This window comes from Centropristis striata, chromosome 14, assembly GCF_030273125.1.
Source record: "Centropristis striata isolate RG_2023a ecotype Rhode Island chromosome 14, C.striata_1.0, whole genome shotgun sequence".
Taxonomy (NCBI): Eukaryota; Metazoa; Chordata; class Actinopteri; order Perciformes; family Serranidae; genus Centropristis; species Centropristis striata.
In genome coordinates, this window is record NC_081530.1 from 27,473,443 (window position 1) to 27,492,955 (window position 19,513).

General features: G+C 41.0%; 1 protein-coding gene across 1 annotated transcript in view; it reads left to right on the forward strand.

Moving 5' to 3' along the window:
- The window catches only part of runx1t1 (RUNX1 partner transcriptional co-repressor 1), a 68,291-nt gene that overhangs the window by 40,499 nt on the left and 8,279 nt on the right, over positions 1–19,513 (forward strand). The window contains exons 3-9 of the mRNA XM_059349721.1: positions 2,688–2,929; positions 6,202–6,291; positions 11,455–11,636; positions 16,226–16,488; positions 17,355–17,443; positions 18,064–18,259; positions 19,017–19,085. Of these exons, the coding sequence (XP_059205704.1) occupies positions 2,688–2,929; positions 6,202–6,291; positions 11,455–11,636; positions 16,226–16,488; positions 17,355–17,443; positions 18,064–18,259; positions 19,017–19,085 (1,131 nt within the window). The remainder of the gene's footprint in view (positions 1–2,687; positions 2,930–6,201; positions 6,292–11,454; positions 11,637–16,225; positions 16,489–17,354; positions 17,444–18,063; positions 18,260–19,016; positions 19,086–19,513) is intronic.

Consider the following 19,513-nt stretch of genomic DNA (forward strand, 5'->3'; position numbering starts at 1 on the left):
AATGCAGAGGTACACATCATCCACGCCATTGGCTGTTATGGTGCTACATATTTAACATTTTAATAACTATGTTGTCTCCTACTAGTTTCCAGTGGACTGTATCAGTGCAGATACTAACTTTATGAAGCGGATCTGGTATTGGCCATGATGTAACTGATCCTCATTAGATGCAGTTTCTTGTTGTGGTTTCGCAAACGGTATCTGGAGAGAAATAGTTGAGTGCATGCATCCATACATCCAAAACTTTGGTGTTTGTATAAACAGGTTCTAAGTTATGCTGAACTTTAAATAAATTCTTAGTTGATGATGGATAGAATTCCACCTTGAGGGCCTCTTTTTGCTACGTTGGCTGCATTTACTAATATTACTAATAGCAGGTGCATCTCAATAAATTAGAATATCATAGAAAAGTTTATTTATGTCAGTAATTCATTTCAAAAAGTGGAAATAACACATTATATAGATCCATGACACACAGAAACATTTCATGTCTAAATTTATTTAATTTCTTCTAATTATAAAGATTATGGCTTACATTTAATGAAGACCTAAACTTCAGTCTCTCAAAAAAATTGAATATTACAAAAGACTAATTTTAAAAAGTATGTTTAATTTGGAAATGTTGGCCTCTGAAAAGTATGTCCATCTATATGTACACAATACTTGGTTGGGGCTATTTGACTTGAACTACTGGAAATTGACTTTTCCATCATATTCTAATGTATTGAGATGCACCTGCATTTTGCTAGTATAACACTGGACAGGCAGAGGGCACTTTCAGTGGCTCTGATTGAAAGTGAGAGATTGTTTCCAAATAGGATGTTGGACACAGGAAAATTGAGATCTATGTGGGTGGTACATGAGAACCTCAGAAAGAGGAGAAATCACAGGGAGAACCATCACCTGGTCCAGGAGCTTGGCTCGGATGATGGTTGGTTTAAGGTTTACTTATAGAATGAGTCAGGGGCAGTTTGACAGTCCAATCTGAAATGATTCGATTGGACATTGGGAAGAAAATGCAAATAACGGCTGCTTTTCTGCTCTGAGTTTAAGTAAAACACCAGACGCTCGGAAACACAAAACACTTCGCTCTCATTGAAAAACAATTACAATAAGCTGCCCCAAGCCACTAAAAAGTGCTCTGTGTGATTGGTCATAAGTCACCCATGGAAAATGAACAAAGTAACACAGCAGGTATACATTCACTCACACATGGGAAGGCAATCACACTTTTTCACAAAAGTAAAAAACATCATAAAAGCTTCGTAACAGGTTGCATTGAGCCTTCCCAAACTGCAGTCATTCCAAACAACTCCCCCAACAAGTTCATTAACACCCACACTCACAAACCGTTGGAGCTCTGCCACGGCGTGCACATTGCCTGTGACGAGCAAATTACACCCCAGTATTCACTTAGAAGTGCATACTTAACCACTTGCATGAAGAGCACTAGAATCAAAGAATCAAAAGGCCTTGTGGTTTAAAATGCTCAGAGCACTCAAGTCTGTGTTAGTAGTGCTGGTTCTCTGCAACAGAGGCATTATTTTTCTTCTCTTTCAATCACTTATTTTCCCTTTCTTCATCTCTGGTTTTTACTTTCTCCCTCTCCCTTTGTATCTGTCTCTCTCTCTCTGTCTCTCTCTCACTGTTGCAAATGCTCACACTCCGCAATTAACATCGGGGCTTCCGTGCGATGAGGGAGGAAAGGCCCAGCTCTCTCATTACGCATGCCGAAGGTTTTAACAAAGCAGTATGCTTTGATTTCCACCCGACGTAATTGTTACCAGATGCAGTTTGAGTATCTCGTCTCTCTCCTCTCTTTACAGTGGCGGCTTTGGACGGCAGCCAGAGGGGGAGTGAGTGGATCGCTAGTCAAAACCTAATCTCATTAGAGAGAAAGCTTTATGCCGCCTTGTATCTCTTTGTACACCAACTCCCCCAACACACACACACACTGCTCCCGTGCTCTGGCACGACAGGGGGTCACACTGTCCCTGCTTGTTTAGACTGCAAGGAGGGAGGGGAAGGGAGAAGGAGGTGCAGAGAGGCAACATGTCTCCAAATGCAGAAATATGTTTTTTATGAGAGGATGCCGCAAAGGATCAAACGAGCCGCGATGATTGGAAACAAATGTGGAGGATTGTGAATGTTTTCAGGGGAATGTAAATCATTCCAAATCAGTGGTTTGGTCTCAGTGAAGCTGACGCATGTTGTTTCCTTTGTTGCCGTTTGTTAGAGGAGTAGTTAGGGATTTTAGGTCATTTTTGGTGATTTGCATAAAGCATTACACAATAGTAATTTTAATTAAAGGTAAAATATCCAGTAAGATGTAATAATCTCTCAGTCAGGATTTATGAAGTGTGGGGCGGTGTCCATATCTGCAGAGACTCTGCCCTCTGCCTGTCCCCTTTTGTCTTTTCATGTTGCTGTGTCCAGGAGGTTTCTGTGTGTCACATTTTTGCCATAAAGCTTTAAAAATAGTGCACACAGCTTCGAAAAAAATGCAAAATATAGCAAGGCGAAATGCGAAGCAGACAGAGTGAATCTGAGTGTTGCTTTTACTTTTATTGAGCCAGGGATGAGGGAACCAGTTTGAATGTTGTGTTTTGTAAACCTGCATAGTTTGCTTTTAAACACATTTTTCTCTTTTTTCTTATTACAATTTTGTATGTCCTTGTCTCCCGCAGTAACCAATGGCAGCAGCCACTCTCCTACAGCGCTCAACGGTGCTCCGTCTCCTCCAAACGGCTACAGCAACGGTCCCAGCTCCTCCTCCTCCTCCTCGCTGGCCAACCAGCAGCTGCCGCCGGCCTGCGGTGCCCGGCAGCTCAGTAAGCTCAAGCGCTTCCTCACAACTCTACAGCAGTTTGGAAACGACATCTCACCTGAGATCGGCGAGCGGGTCCGCACATTAGTGCTGGGACTAGTGGTGAGTGGCTTCTGAGTGTTCAGTTCAAAGGGCTCATAGAGTGAAAGTTGACACCGGGCTTTAAGTTAGCAGGAATAAGTGAATCCATTAGTGGGTTATTTGAGAATAATTAATTTGTTCAGCGTGACTGAAGTAGCAGATGGGATGAGTTTACTGAATCAAACAGTTTAAACAGTGTCAGGTTAGTTGTCAGTCACAGAGATGAATGCTTAAAATACTTTGAAATACTTATCGCTGATTATAAAAACCTCATGGGTATTTCTTTAAGGCTTTTTTTATTTTCTTATGTCAGAAACCATCTGGTCCTCCAGGCGTAAGTGTAAAATAAACAAAGATTTGCAAACCTCTGCCTCCAGGATTGACATCCATCAGTACTTTGCAGCCCATTATTCAGTGGAACACAAAACCTGACAAAACAATGGCAGAATGTTGTCCTCTGGGACAACAGAAACACCAGACCTGCAGACTACCGTCTGTATGCACCTGATCCACTTTGGATTTTATAACATTACCCTAATTTATATTCAAATATGCACAACATGGATAACCAGAAGTACACTGTGATAAAGATTACACTTGTTATTTTAACATCAATCTAATTTTATCACTCTGGTTGTGCATATAGGCCTGGGCTGGCAGTGGGGGACTTCTCAGTTTTTCTGGCCCCCTGATTGGCCTGGAGTGCCAAGCTTTTTAAAAAATGCAAAATTAAACATTTAAATCAAAGCAAAAATGACACAAAGCAGAAAAAGTCAGTGAAATCTGGCTTTTAACATCATATTGCTTAGTTGCTGGACAGAAAATGTGTTTCAGATCAAAATATCTGTGGTTTGCAGACATGTAAAATGCCAACAGTTTTTGCTGGCGACCGGCTGCTTTTCTGTCAGCTGGAAGTAGCTCCAGTTACTGAGAGCTACCAGAGCTGCATGATGATCAACACAAGTCCAGTCAGAGCTCTGAGGAAATTACACCAACACTCCAAATTATAGATATATGAATATTTCTTCCTGTAGCTTTAATCATGGAGCTGCAATTAAATCTGGAAACTGAAGACGTGACTAATTTGGAGGTTTATAAAGTAGTAAAAACTCATATTTTCCTAATAAACCTATGGAATTGTAAATAAATGATGACTGTAGCTTTAAGAGGATGCACAAATTAAAGCAATACTAATAATTACACTTGTAACTCTAATTAAGATCATGCACATTAAGTAGATAAAAACAGCATGTTAGACAGTAGGCCTACATAAATAAGACATATGCAGAGAATAAGAAAAAATGAAACTATTTTCATCACCCGGGTCTTGGGACTGCATTGGTAATACTTCTAAATACGAATCAAGCCTGCAAACATCAAACTACATCTAGCCAACAGAGATTTGATAAGACAGATGTGTTTCTCCAGCTTAGCTGACATGCTCATATGAAGGTGATATAAAATACATGTGCAAAACTAAAGATTTACCGCGTGTCTGTGCAATCTGAGAAGATTTGACTTAACGAGCAGGGGAATACAGGAATAGTGATTGAATGCTGTGCAGAAAGGAGGAGGCGGAGGAGATGGAGGGAGGATTTTTTTAATTAGCCTCACAGAGCATAGCCTCCTTTTGGCTTCACTATGTTTATTATTCTCACCGTCTGCATATGCACATGCCTCTCCTGTGTCGATTTGGCTGGCATACCCCCTCACCCCCCCACTGCATATCTCTCTCCCTCTTTCTGTCTTGCTCACTGTCTCTCGGTCCCTCCCCTTGCCTTATTGAAAAGAGTGACACCGTTAATTAGCTAGTTGTGTGCAGGGGAGAGGGAGAGAGGGAGACTCAGGAGGTTTCACTAGCTGTCAAGAACAGCCCCTACGCAATCTGGGTGAACAGATGTAAGGCTGAATGTAACAAAATTCAGGTCTGGGAAATAACACAGAGAGTGTGGGGAGGAAAAATAATATCTGCTGCTGTTTTTTTTATGTTCTCCGTCTCGCTTAATTCTTTTTTTTTTCCTTGTTTGTATTTTTGTTTTCACGCTCACCTCTCCTTTCCTCTCCACTCTTTCTCTCGGCTCTGCATCGCGGGAATAGCTCATGTTGAAAATTAAAAATAGTGTCACCGCTGTCTTGTCAGCCGTTAATGTTGCAACCAAAGAAGAAGAGACTTTGTTTGGAGTTGACAAACTGAAGCTTATAACCCACTTTGAACCCCCCACTGCTCCAAACACGCTGCTCCTGTCATCAATCATACAGAAAACACACAAATACCTCCTCACTAAATATACTGCCTGCTCCCTGTCCTGCACATTTTCCTGGTTCAGCATGTATTTTGGTTACCTTGGTCTTATCTGGTCTGTGAAAAGAGCCAGGCAGTTATTCGGTTGGCACTGATGGAAAGAGGTAGCACAGGTGTGGAGCTTTATGGCACAAGTGTGTCTGGCTCAGTGTAGTGTGTTGATAAGGACAGGGGGTGTCATGCATGTACATGTATACAGCAGGAAGCATGTGTGCAAACATGCCAATGCATGTCCAAGTGAAAACAAAGACAAATGTACCCTATATATGATACCAGGAGGCTATATTTTAATCCAAGAAGTGTTGTTTCCTACCAACCTTTTGCAAAACTGCAATTAATGTGTTATATTATTATACACAAATGACAGAATTCCCTCCAAAAATGTTCTTCTTTCATGTCACACTTGTCTTCTGCAGACCTGAGCTTAAAGTATTAAAAGTAAAAGTACTACATGCAGAAAAATGTTCCCTGTGACTGTTATAGTTTAATATAATATAATCATCATTATCGTTATGACCTGAAGCAGGATTGAACTAATATGGTTGGTTCAGGTGAAACTCATTTTGAACTATAAACTATAATTGATTTTTTTTTTTTGTAAACAAATCTACTTATTTTCTCCATTTATCAATTTATTGTTTTGTTTGGGGTTTTTAATGCATAATGCATTTTCAAGCCAATATTTGGTTAAAAAAAAGAAGAAGAGAAAAAAATAATAAAATAAAATAAAATAAAACGAGTACATTTGTTCCTCATGTTGCATACTTGTTTGATGATGTGACTCCTGCATGTGTATTTGTTTTGTTAATTGAAGGAGATGTGTGTTCTTTGTTTTCTGTGGCTCTTTTCACTGCCCATATGCTTCCTATTACAAAAGCCGAAACACTCACTCCAGGCCAGGATATAGCTTAGCTTCCAATAAGTAATATTATCACTTAATGCCTTCCACATGGATTCATATGTTTTCTCTCTGTCTCTCGCTTTTCTCCAGAATTCCACGTTAACCATCGAAGAATTTCACTCCAAGCTCCAAGAAGCCACCAACTTCCCTCTGCGACCTTTTGTCATCCCCTTCCTGAAGGTAGATACTTAAATATGCAATTACTAAAAAAAGGTCTGCCTGCCTGCCTGATCGACCAAATCTGGAAAGCATTTAGCCTGCCCAGATCCAGATGTGCATACTTATGTTTGTGATATTTATCCCTCTTTTCTCCCTATTTTTGGACTCATTCTTCTTTATCTCTCTCTTGTATCTATCTCTAACCTGTCTCTTCCTATCTTCTTACTCGGTTTCTCTGCAGTTTTGCAAAATACAGTTGCTCTCCGCCTGTCTCTCGCATCATCTTTTTCTTCCTCTTGCTCCATCTGTCTGTTTCTCTTCTCCAAACTTAACAGCGCATTAGTCTTTTCAATACTGAGGCTGATCTCACTATGTTAGGTTCACGCTGTTCAACCCAAAGCTAGCAAATTTGTTCAAACTATTATTTTTCTTTACAATATTTGAACTGGAAGAAGTCGTTTTTTTGTTCTTGTTGTTTTAAATGTGCCATATTGTGAAAAGAGATTTCATGTCTTTTTTGGATTATAAAGCAGGTCTAGGTGCTACATAAACACTGTGGAAGTATCTAAAGCTCAATCTCAGCAGAAATACTCACAGCCTGTATTTAGAAAATGTGACTTTAAAAGAGCCGTCAGGACTTAACGTAACGTTATGATGTTACAGCTATACTATACTGTATATAGTTAAAAAGTGCTGCTGCAGTGGTGTTGCGGGTTTTCCTCGTCCGTCTTGTGTAAACCTTTTGACAGAGTTAGGCATGAGAGGTGAGATTGGTTGAAGTTAGGGTAAGAATGGCAGGGTAAGCCAATCAGAGGACAAGTAAGGAGGGTCCTGCCATAAATCGGTACAGTTACAATTAGAACATGACGTCATATTTACACAAGACGGATCCTTTCTAGCCATTCCACAGCTGCAATGATGGTGCAGATGCTGAACTCCCAAAAACTGACCAATCAGGGCAGACTGGGCTTTTTCGGGACTGGTGCCTAAAGAGACAGGCGCTAAAATGGAGCTTTTCAGACCAGTGTGAATACAGGTTCATTCAGACAGACAGTATGACCATACTAATGGGTTTTGTTACATTAAAGCATTAAAAAAGTTCTTCAAAAAACCCAGAATACAAGTATGACAACCTGAAAATGAGCATAATATGTCCCCATTAAGAGACTTCCTTTACATGTGCTGGAACAGAGCAGACACAACAAGTGTGGTTGTAGTCCTCCTCCACCTCTTTCAGGTTTGTTTGTCATCAATTCTTCATCTCTCTGAGCCACATTTTCAGCGAGTACTTCCCATTTTCAGCCATTAGCATGGAGAAAGGAGCACTCTTTTAAGCATCCAGTCGCGCCCTTTCTTCAGCTCATTTGTCACCGGTCACAAGCTCGCATCTCTTTATTCTCGTCTGGGAGATAAAAATGAAGAGGGATTGGTGGATTTTCTGTTTGTATCTACAGGAGAAATAGTGGCCATTTATGTGCATTTGGGCTGTTTGTGTCAGAAAGGTGCATATTCTGAGTATCTGCAGGATCTGAGGAGCTAAAGCCGTCTGGAGGTGAGAGTGGTGGCGGCAGCGGTGGCGGTATGATTTGTTTTGGTAGTCAAAGATGACAAATGGGGCCGGGGGGTTTATATTGAGGGATGTACTGTGCAGCAGCAGCAGTTGAGATCATGTTATGGGTCTTGGAGAAGCTGAGATCAATATCAGTGTGGTACTGAGAGATGGAGAGCAGGGACGGGCGTGACATTTAACACAGAGCTCATTTGTTTCTATTACAGACTCTTTTTACCCATTTTTCCCTCTTCTTTATTCCTCTGCCTCCCTCTTCTCTCTCTATCTATTCTCCATCCCTCATCCACCCCTCCCTCCTCCGCTCTGTCTGTCTGACTGACAGGCACGAGGTAAATGTTATTTGTGAAAACAAGACAGTCGGTTCTCCCTGAGCACAATATCTCGCTTTATGCCGCCTGTATACACGTGCATGGGTGCATTTGCAGATGTGTGAAGTGACATTCATGAGCCTATATTACCCACTGAGGTCCTGCATGGACGTGATATTGGTCCCACTAGGATTGCTGTTACTGCCGTTAACGACACAAACAGGGACTTTGTGTCCTCCCTGTCTCCTTCCTCATCACTCCCTTATTCTTGAGTTTTCTTCATCTTTTTCTGCTTTGACTCACCTTCTCATTTTTTTCTCCCTCCATATCTTCATTCCTTTCCTGTCTCTGTTTACTGATCCCCATCTATCCATCCTCCAGTCCCTCCTTCACTTCTCCTCCTCTCCTCGCCAGATGGTTAGTGTATCACTGGGATGGCTGCAGAATCAAAGATGCAACTCTTTTTTTTTTTTTTCTCCTCCGTCGCTCCTTCTCTGCCGCTCTCTCTCCCCAGTCTAATTTTAGTGTCTTCCCACTGCGGAGCCTTTAATGCCAGCTACCATATGGTAGCAGAGAGCAGTTGGAGGTGTAGGGGAGCTTTTATAGGTGCGTCGAAGCACAGCTGCAACAATGCGCGTCAGGGCTCAGAGTTTTTCATTACGCTAATGTTAGACCGAGCCGACCCCCTTCAACCCCTCCCCCACCCACCTCCATCCAAACCCACTCAACTCCTTTCCCCTTCTCTTAATACTAAACCGCAAATTGGTTGGGACTCTTTACTGGAAGGAGGCAATCATAAACCACACAGCGCCAGTGACGTGATGTGTTGGCGGGACGCCCGCCACACGAGACAACGGGCTCACAGAGTAACAATGATTCTCTGTTTTCAAGTTAAAAGTTGAGCTTTTTTAAGGCTGTCAAGTGTTTTGTTTTTCTTGTGTCGCGCTGGAGTGAGACGAGCGCCGCGAGACAGTGGAATAAACATATTCCCCCAAAGAGAGAGAGAGAGAGAGTCGTGATAGGAAATAATTGAAATAGGACAGTACAGACTTGCAAAAGCTAAGTCTCCTCAATTCTCCTCCAACTGCAAATTACACAGAAACAGAAAGTTGATGAAGTGCAGCATATCCTGAACGTGGCATATTCTGAATAGTTTTTTTGGCACCGTTTGACAAAATGACAGATCCAGTATTTTCACAATAAATCATCCTGGGCGGATTTTAGCTGCGGCTGCTGAACACTACTTGAAATTTTCCTTTTATGCAAGTGCAGATGTTGGTTACCATAACTGCACAGAAGCAAATGGCCATACTTTGTCATATGAAAAATGATCCAGTCTCTTCAGTGGTCTGCATTTCTTGACTCAGTCTTTTTGTTAATGCATCCCACATCTCTGGCAATTAGGATGACCTCTAATTAATGAAAGATGAGTTCGGCAGGGTCAGAGCAATCTATTTTATGCTCTTTTTTTCAGAGGGTAATTACGATCATAAACTATTAACGGACCATTAACTCGGGCAGGTAAAGCGAAGGCCAGCGCTTGGCATTTCTTTTACTACAGCCAATTACTGGAGAGGGATTTTCACATGATTATGAAACATAAATCCCACTTAACAAATCGTGGTTGTGTTTTGCAAGTATTATTTCTGTATGCAGAACAAAATGGAATGGTCAAAGAAACTGAAGCATATTCGTATGTAGGACATGAAGAACGAGAGAGGAAAAAAGCCTATGGATTATAAAACTGAAAAAAAAATAAGAAAGGAAAAAACCAAAGCAAGAGACTTAGAGAGAGATTATGTTATTGAGAACAAAACAAAGATTAGCAGACCTAAACTTACAAAGATGGCCTCTCCAAAGGCTCTTATGATGTACCTCGCCAAAATAGCCCTCACTTTTATTCTGAACCTGCCTGACGCAACACTTTCATCTTCTTGCTTCAAAACGCACCCCATCAGATGTCTTTGAAGTCAGTGCGCCCATACCTGCATGACACTGTAACTCCGCACAAGAAAGCAGACCCCCTTGTTATGTCAAAGAGATTGAAAATAGCTGCTGTTTCTTTATAAAAAATGCATATGCCAGAGAAACTCTTTGGTTGGTGGTTAATGCACTCTGGGTCACAGGAAGTGGTGGTGGTTCAGAGGTAATGAGTGAACAGGGGTCAGATGATGTGGAAGAAATGGATCTCAAATTGGTGTTTTTGGAATGAAAAAGCTTTATTATATCAGCAATATTTTTGTGCTCTATGAGCTTTACATTTTGCTTTAGATCAAAGAGATGCATCATTGTGGTTGAATTTATCTTTGTTGTGATATAAATTATCAACTACATGATTATCTTTTGCACAAGATACAACTTGAAGGATATTGCTACATGGATATTTTGCTTTTAATGTCTCGTATTGTAAAATTCCCCTTTTTTTTATTATAAAACAGGTCCAGGTGGTATACTGTATACTGTAGATAAATATAATATAATCACACACTGTACATTTAACAAGCTGTCAGGACTTAGGATGTGACAACTATAATATGTATAGGTAGAAACTGCTGCTGCAGAGTCACAAATTACCCAGCTGCAACGATGGTGCAGAGATACCGAGATGCGGAAGACCAACAAATATTAAGAAATCAGAACAGCCTTTTTTGGGAGTGGGAATTAAAAAGACAGGTGCTTCAACTGAACGTTTCAGACAAAGGTTGAATACAGGTATATTTAGACAAAATAATGTGTTTGCTTGTAAGAATGCTCTAGTAGAGACTCAAAATACAAGTATGACCCTTAAAACGAGCAGCATATGTGGGATGCTCTGGTAACTCAACTGTCCCATGTACAATTCTTTGTTGCCTGTCTATCTCCAGCTGTCTTATCAAATAAAGGCAAAAAATCTTTAAAAAGTTCCCTTTAAGAGCTTAAGGTGACTTTAATTACCCTTAAAGCAATACAAACACAATTGAATTTGCATTTTATTGTCTCATTCGGTTCTGAATCTTCATTATTATGTTTCCCTACAAGATTTATCTGTATAAGACGTTGTAGTAAAAACAGCTCGGCTAAGAATCTGACAGATTATTGTCGTTGTTTCCCAAATTAGCAAAAAGGAAATAGAGAGCATCTTAGAAAGAGGAGGGAGTGACTGAGCGACCTGTATTGTTTATTTTTTTATACATTTGTTGAAAGGCAAAACGGCAGATGTGATATTTCTATTCTTGCTTCTCTGCAAGAAATAATTGTCAGCATTGTCTAAAAGCTGTGCAGTTGTTACATTTCCTCTGGTAATACAGAGCTGTTTTCCTTCTGAAGGCCAACCTGCCACTGCTTCAGAGGGAGCTGCTGCACTGTGCCAGGCTGGCCAAGCAGAACCCAGCTCAGTACCTGGCCCAGCATGAGCAGCTGCTCCTGGACACCAGCACCACCTCCCCAGTGGACTCCTCTGAACTCCTGCTGGACGTTAACGAGAACGGCAAGAGAAGGACGCCAGACAGGTGGGTGAACCAGAACGTCATATTTTGCCAGTATGGGACTCGATTGTTTATACATTTACCTGCTCAAAACAAAAAGGGGATAGTACATATTTTTTAAGTGAGGTAGTTGCAGTTTAGGTGTACTGTATATTTAGAATATTTTCACTGCTTTACCTTGACATTAAACAGCCCTGTTTAAGTTTTCCCTCGCTTTTGTCAAAGTCACCAGACTCCTTTGACAATACCAGCAATTTTATCCGGCAGAACATGGGAGTTGCTGTTGTATCACTGCCTCAATTGCATAGTTTATCTGTTTAATTATGTCACTTTGGTGAATCAGGGCGGAGCCTTTAAACACACAAGTCACACAATGACAAAAAACAAACAAAACGATTGAGGCAGCAGACCAGCTATTCCAGTGTTCTGTGAGGTAAAATTGCCATTTTTGTCAATGGAGTCTGGTGGCTTTGACGAGAGCATGCAACGGCCTCAGCCATCCCTTAAAACAGCCCACCAACAGAGTCTTTTTCCTCTATTATTTGATCTCATGCATGAATCCCTTTGAGCCTGCCTGCATCCCCGTGATCCCATACAACACTCACAGACAGCTGAGCCAATGCAAGGCAATAGTGTGATGTGTTAATGTATGTATGGGAAGTGTCTGTCAGTGCGCCACCGGGCCTCATGACGTGCTCCGTTGGACGTCTCAGCTCCCGGCTCCTGCTCTTAATGGGCCAGAACTGAGGAGAGGGAAGAGATGGGAAAAGTAGACCTGGCTTCATCCTAACACACACGCGCACACACATACACACACATATCCCGAGGATAGAGGAAAGGAAGGGAGACAGCTGTGCCTTAATGAAAAGTGTGAACGTGTCAATGAATGTTTATGAATATGTATTCTCTGCAAGTTATCATTTACTTCCATGCTTGATTGGGTGTGTTAGTACACAGTGTGTGCCTGCCTGTGTGTGTGTGTGTGTCTCTCTGCATCAGTTCAACCCCCCACCCTAGCCAAATCATTACATCCGTTTGTTGTCACGGACTTTGGTAATGACTCAATGTTCTCTGGTCTAATGGACAGGCACTGAGACGTGCCGTCCAGGAACACACAGCACTGTAAAAACCTATAGTCCTCTCTCCAACAGTCTTCCCCTGAAGCAGCAGAAACAGAAACAAGCGCAACACCCGCCAGCCCAACGGCGAGAGCGTGTGCATATTTAAGACTGTAGCTCATTCCAAGCCCATTAAAGTACATTTTATTCTGGAGAGCTGCAATATGGTTAAAAAAAATGTCAGAATCTAGGTATAGATTTCTATGCATTTCTCCTAACATGGATTTCCAAAGAGATTCACTAATTAGAATAATAACTTGAACTAATTACAAACCTTGAGTAAATGCAATTAGATTTTCACAGCCCCATGCAAATACCCTTTCATTAAACATTAATAAGCATTTTAACTTCTGGAAAAAAAAGTTTGTGAACATTTGTGTTTTTGCATTGTTATGAGTTTGTGCCTGTGCTTCGAGTACAATGTGTGCATGGTCTTTTGATATAAAGAGTAATTCTCCGGGGGCCTCGAATTTTTAATACAGGCAAGGGAGAGGAAAATGTACTTTTTATATTTGCTGAGGGACAAAAATGCCAAAAACGATATTAATAATTCTCACCTCTCTTTTCCCCCAACAGTCGGATAGGCAGACTTTTTCTGTAATACCTGCATATTTGCAGGCCGTCTGGTGCATAGGGGAGTGAGCTTAGGGGAAAAGGTGTGTGTGTGTGTGTAAATGTGAGAGGGAGGGAGAATATATGGAGGGAGAGAAAAAGTAAGTAGGCATCTGTATTCAATGAAAAAATGTGATCTGTTTGTGTGAATGTGTGTGTGCATGACTCTCTATCCAGTGTGAAGACGTGAGTGTGGTTCATGCATGTGCACCTTTGTACGTGTTTGGGTATGTGTGTGTGTGTGTGTGTGTGTGTGTGTGTGTGTGTGTGTGTGTGTGTGTGTGTGTGTGTGCCTAGGGAGATGGGCTGATAACACTTACAGATGAGGCTCCAGCACCAATACGGCTGGCTAAGCACCTCTGGTTTCTGCTTACCTCTGCTCTGCGTTCCCACTTATTGGAGCCCTGTGTCGGAATATTGGAATTTGAATGGGAATCCTTAATTACAGACAACAGTGCACCATCAATGCATCCTGATTAATACCTTGGTCTGCTGACCAGGAATATCGCCGTACAGTATGCATATTATGAGAAGAAAAAAACCCATACACATCATGTATACCATAATTATCTAACAAAGCCGATATTCAAATAATAGCTGGCAGTGCAAAATTCCTGGTACCTATACTGTAGAGGCTTGCATGATAAATTCAGTGTGATTCAGCATATTTTCACAGCATTAATTCCATCAATGATATGCAACATAATACATTTACATTCACCACTTCTCTTCTTAAGAGAAATACTGTTCTCACTCAGTAATTGATTAATTGTTACCCATTCTGCTTTGTCAATGGAGCACAGATGTTTCACAATAAAAGCCTTCCAGGCAAGTGAAGGAATGACACCCCCCGAAAGCCTTTTTTTAATGTGAAATAGGGGAACTGTTGAGTTTATATAACACCAAAGGGAGCAGATCAAAAAATAGTGAGGCGTTTTACTAAATTGTAATCCAATTTAGCCTACTTATTAAACAGGAATTTAGAAATAAAAGCCCTTTCTCTCAAAGCTGCCAGTGAAGGCATTGATGTTTTACAGTACAAGGTAAAAAATAAAAATCAATACAAAAACTAATTTTCTACTTCAGTATTTGTATTTGAAATTTGGTCATTATTACTCATTGTTTAATCACATCACACGCATGTCTGTCTGTGTGTGTGTGTGTGTGTGTGTGTGTGTGTGTCTGTCTGTCTGTCTGTCTGTCTGTCTTGTATCATGATGGAGCAGGGAAGTTTTTGACATTCAATATACAACACATATTCACTTTTTGTGTAAAAAATAAAAAAAAAATAAAAGTATTAAAATGTCAGGGCATGTAAATTGGGTCTGGATGTATACAGTAGGTAAATTTTGCACCCACACATCAGTGCGTTGTATAGGTGACTGTGAACATGTGTGTACTCCAGTGCCTGTAGATATAAACATTGTTGCAGAAGGAAACCTGGGGAGATAAGAGTGTGTGTTGGGGAGGGGGGAGAGAAGAATGGATGGATGAGTCGAGGGAGGCAGCGAGAGACGGACGGATGGAGGGAAAGAGCATATGGAGAGCTGTGGATGAGCATTAGGAGCCCATAAAAACAGCTCATTAAGAAGTTCAATCTGTTCATCGGAGAGAGAGGTGGGGAGGAAGAGGAGAGAAAGGAGAGTGGAGGATTGCAGATAGTGGGGGGAGGTTGGCAAAGATTTAACTGTGAACTGACAAAGCTGAGAACACACACACGGACACACATGTGCAATATGTGCACACACCAACACACCTGGGCGCATTAATCTTCCCAAGCAGACGTACAAAAATTCACCTGAGCTTTTGGAAGATACTTTAGTGTGCACATGTATGTATGTATGTGTGTCTGTTAGTTATGTGGGAACACACTTAAGTAGTGTGTGTGTGTGTGTGTGTGTGTGTGTGTGTGTGCATGAATGAACATGTTTTACATGAAAGAATTCCATGATGATTCCTTGCAAAACAGCTTTTAGCTGCAGTTGTTATGCCTGTTATCTGGTCAACTCAAGCCTTTGTTACAGCACAAATAGTTATTGTGATGAGAAGTTTTAAGTCTGTGTTTTGTATGTAATAACTGTAAAGACATTCTGAATCAGACATTTTTACAAAAAAGGTATGTCCTCTGCTCTCTCCTTCTTTTATTTCCCTTTCCTTATTCTACTCATCCATTGTACCCTAAGAGGTTATTCACTGTTGCAGGATTTCACTGTGACAAGAATGTGCTTCAGCCATATTTGCTCTCATATTCAATCTGTTTTTACTTAGAGCAAGTGAAAAGTTCTGGTTGAAAAGTAGGTTGAAAAAAATCAGCATGGTCCTAATGCAGCGCCCCATGTTTAAGGGTTCTTACAAAACACCAATAGGAAAAGTTCAAGAAAAATCTACTAATAGAGAATGCTACCTGCAGTGATAATAGCCGTGTTTCCATTCATGTATTCTTAAGTGCTTTTTGAAGTATCGAAAGTATCAAAATTGAATAAAGTTTTGTTTTTCCTTAGTTGAAAAAGAGTTGATGCATTATAAAGTATAATGGAACACAAAGCCGACTGAAGAGAACAATTTAAAGTTGCCCAATTCAACCAAATTCCTTATAGATGTGTTAGATTGACAATGCATCTTGTTTTGTTTCTGGTTTGCAACATCTACTTTTACTCTGTTAATTGGCAGATTACAGCCAACCTTTGCCTAAAGCACTGACTTCTGATGGAACTAATGCTGTAGCCTCCTTCATTCATTCCAAACCAGTTGCTGGAAACAGGGCTTAATTTGCATTTGTTTTTTGCAACATTTTAACAATTCCCTTAAAATTTGCAACAGTCAAATGTAAACATGTCTAATGAAATACCTTAAATGTCTCTCTTTCTTTTTCTCTCTATCCAGAACCAAAGAGAACGGCTTCGAGCGAGATGGTGCCCTGCACCCGGATGTTCACCCTAGCAAGCGGCCCTGCACCATAAGCCCCGCCCAGCGCTTCAGCCCATCCAACGGGCTCTCCTACCAACCCAACGGCCTGCCCCACCCCGGCCCGATCCCTCCGCAGCACTACAGGCTGGATGACATGGCTATCGCCCATCACTACCGTGACACCTACAGACACCCTGCCTCCAATCATCGGGAGATCCGGGAGAGACCCAGGCCTATTGGTGAGGACATGCAGAGTGTAAATGTGTGTGTGTGTGTGTGTGTGTGTGTGTGTGTGTGTGTGTGTGTGTGTGTGTGTGTGTGTGTGTGTGTGCATCTCTGTGTGTCCGTACATTTGGATTTTGAGAAGCAGACTAATTCCACAACATGGCAGACGGTCAAATCTTCTACTCTGTTGTAGTACCAAGAGAAACATAAAGAGGATTTCATATAAAATAGTAAATAGTTTCAACAGTTTCATCATTTTTACATCATTTCTCAGGCTACTCTGCTCTTTATATATGAGATCCGTATCCATTTTAATAATACTGATAATCAGTCTGCGTCCACTTCAGCCTGGTGGATGCTTGTGACTGACAAACAGTCTCTCTGACCAATAGGCTGTCCTGCTGCATCAGAAACACCAAGGCCACGGCAACCTGATGTCTGACTGAAGTAATGCACTGTGAGACGTATGAGCGCACAACAGCAGCACATTTAGGCACAGTGCCGTCGTATTAGAGACATTTTTCTGCACAGACCGAGCCTTGATGAAGCTGTAATGACGACGTCGGCTCAGTTCTAAAAATAGGAGAGACATTTACCATGTCTCGCCTTGTGATGGATGTTTATTGGACTGGAAGCTCAGTCATTTGAGTCCTGCCCTCAGGGTGGGAGAGAGATATGGAGACAGCAAAGAAAAAGAGGAGCAGGGGTGGAGGAGAAAGAAAAATGGATAGAGAGGGGTTCAACCTGGGACCAAATGAAGGATAGATAGCAGGGAGTGATGGAGTAATGTTACATTGATCCTCTGTGTCAGGCTGACTTACCCTTTGTTTATCTTTCTATCTGTCTGTCTTTCTATCTATCTTTTCTGTCTTTCTTACAGGTCTGCATACAGGGACCAGGCAGGAGGAAGTGATCGACCACAGGCTGACAGACAGAGAGTGGGCAGAGGAGTGGAAGCACCTTGACCATGTAAGAAAAGTAATAACATTTTTTTATTACTACACCTTAAGTAACATAGATTAAATCTTCATTTTTAGTCCCTTAAATTGTTATATATCACATTCTACTGTAAGTTACAGTGTTAGGAGAAAATGTGTTTGTTAACTGCTGTACACAAAATAAGAGTGACCCCAACATGTTTTGTGTGCTAGTCAAAAAATAGTGTTATACAATCAAGTTTGGAACACAGTGTAATAGTCACTGTTTTCATGATATATAAAAGACGTGTGTATGTGTATGCTTGCATGTAATTGTTAATCCAGTCCTATGTTCAAACTGCAACTTACATGAAATATGACAGAACATCTATCTTTACATTTGTGATTCAGTTTCACCTCAAAGTCATTGGTATGAAGTGAAAATTGAATCACTCAATTGTGTGAGTTTTCTTGTGTCAAGAGAATATTGAAGGTGTTTCACGACCAAACTTCATGATATAACTGAGTATTATAATGACAGCGATTAAATCAAAGATGTCACCTTTAATTTAGAACCCCACATGCCGCCATTATACTTGCTAAATTTAAATCAACAACCCCTACATTCCTATGTGTAAACTCAGCGCCTTGTCCGCTCCCTGTCACCTCTAGCTGCTGAATTGTATCATGGACATGGTGGAGAAGACGAGGCGTTCACTGACAGTACTGCGGCGATGCCAGGAGGCAGACCGCGAGGAGCTCAACTACTGGATCCGACGATACAGCGACGCCGAAGAGTTGAAGAAAGGTGCCGCTAGTGGGCAGTCAAGGCAGCAGAGCCCGGCAGCACAGGAAAATGCAACACCAGGTAGAAGATGACACATACTGTACATGTATTAAAGTTATTACAGGACATAGTGGCAAATAAATTACTATATGTATGTTTACAGGACTGCTTAAAGCCGTGATCCAGTAAAGAGTGATGGAGTTTTCTTTCTCTATTTGGTACTTTTTTTGGTTAACTAATGTAAACACTTCTTGCCTCATGACCTTTCTTAGCTCCCTTAAATCTGAAAGTTTATGTGGAGTTCCCCAGGGAAGAATGCTAGGTCCTCTACTGTTTTGTCTGTGCGTGTTGCCACTATGATTATACTGATGACAGTCGGTTCTACATACCACTGTCCAGCCTGGTCTACTAAAAAATTGCATGCAACTGAAATACAGTTTCAATTACATGTCAGGGAAAACATATTTTTCCTAGATTACAGTTCTTGATGCATCACAAAAACATTTCTAATCAAATATTGTGGATGTCCCTGCATGGAGGAGATTCTTGAAAGCCAAAACCAACAATCAACATTGATATATTTACACAACAAGTGTATCTCTTTGAACCCAAACCATGGTATTTTGCTAAATATAACCAAGTAGTAAAGCCAAACTATGACTATTTCACAACACTTACTATGTTTAAGACTGCAACTGTAATACGGGAGGACATTTAATTAATCTCAAAACGTAGTTGAGAATGCAGATACATTATATGGGTTTGTAATTTTTAGGAGACAGTCTTTCTTGCTGTGTCTGATGTCTGATTACCATGGTTCGTGTTTGTTTCTCCCCAGAAATTCACAGGGAGCTGCTGCACCGGCCCGTCTCTGGCTACGTCCCTGAAGAGATCTGGAAGAAAGCTGGTGAGCAGCACTTCCATGCCTGCCATCATCAAAATAGATCTTCCTATCATTACACACACACATTTTTTTCTCTTTATCACTCTGTAGTTTTAAGACATTTTGCTTTGTAGAAAACAAGTCCATATTTTTTACTCAAGGCTGGAAGTGGATCAGAGGTGCTCCTTTAAACCCCATTCTCCCCTCTCATCCCAGTGTTGTCTGCTGTCTGCAACCTCCTCCCCTGGTAGACTTGAATTCATGTGTCAGGTTGCTCTTAGAAAATCATTTATATTTGATACAGTAGAAAGTAAAAAAAAGAAAAGAGTTCCACCACCACACTCTGCACGCTCCAAATATGATGTCAGGTCGTAAAACGATTTTATTGCACCAGTCAAATAAGGGACATAAGTAGCTTTAACAGCTGGTTCGGCGGTTCTGCTGTTAAAAGT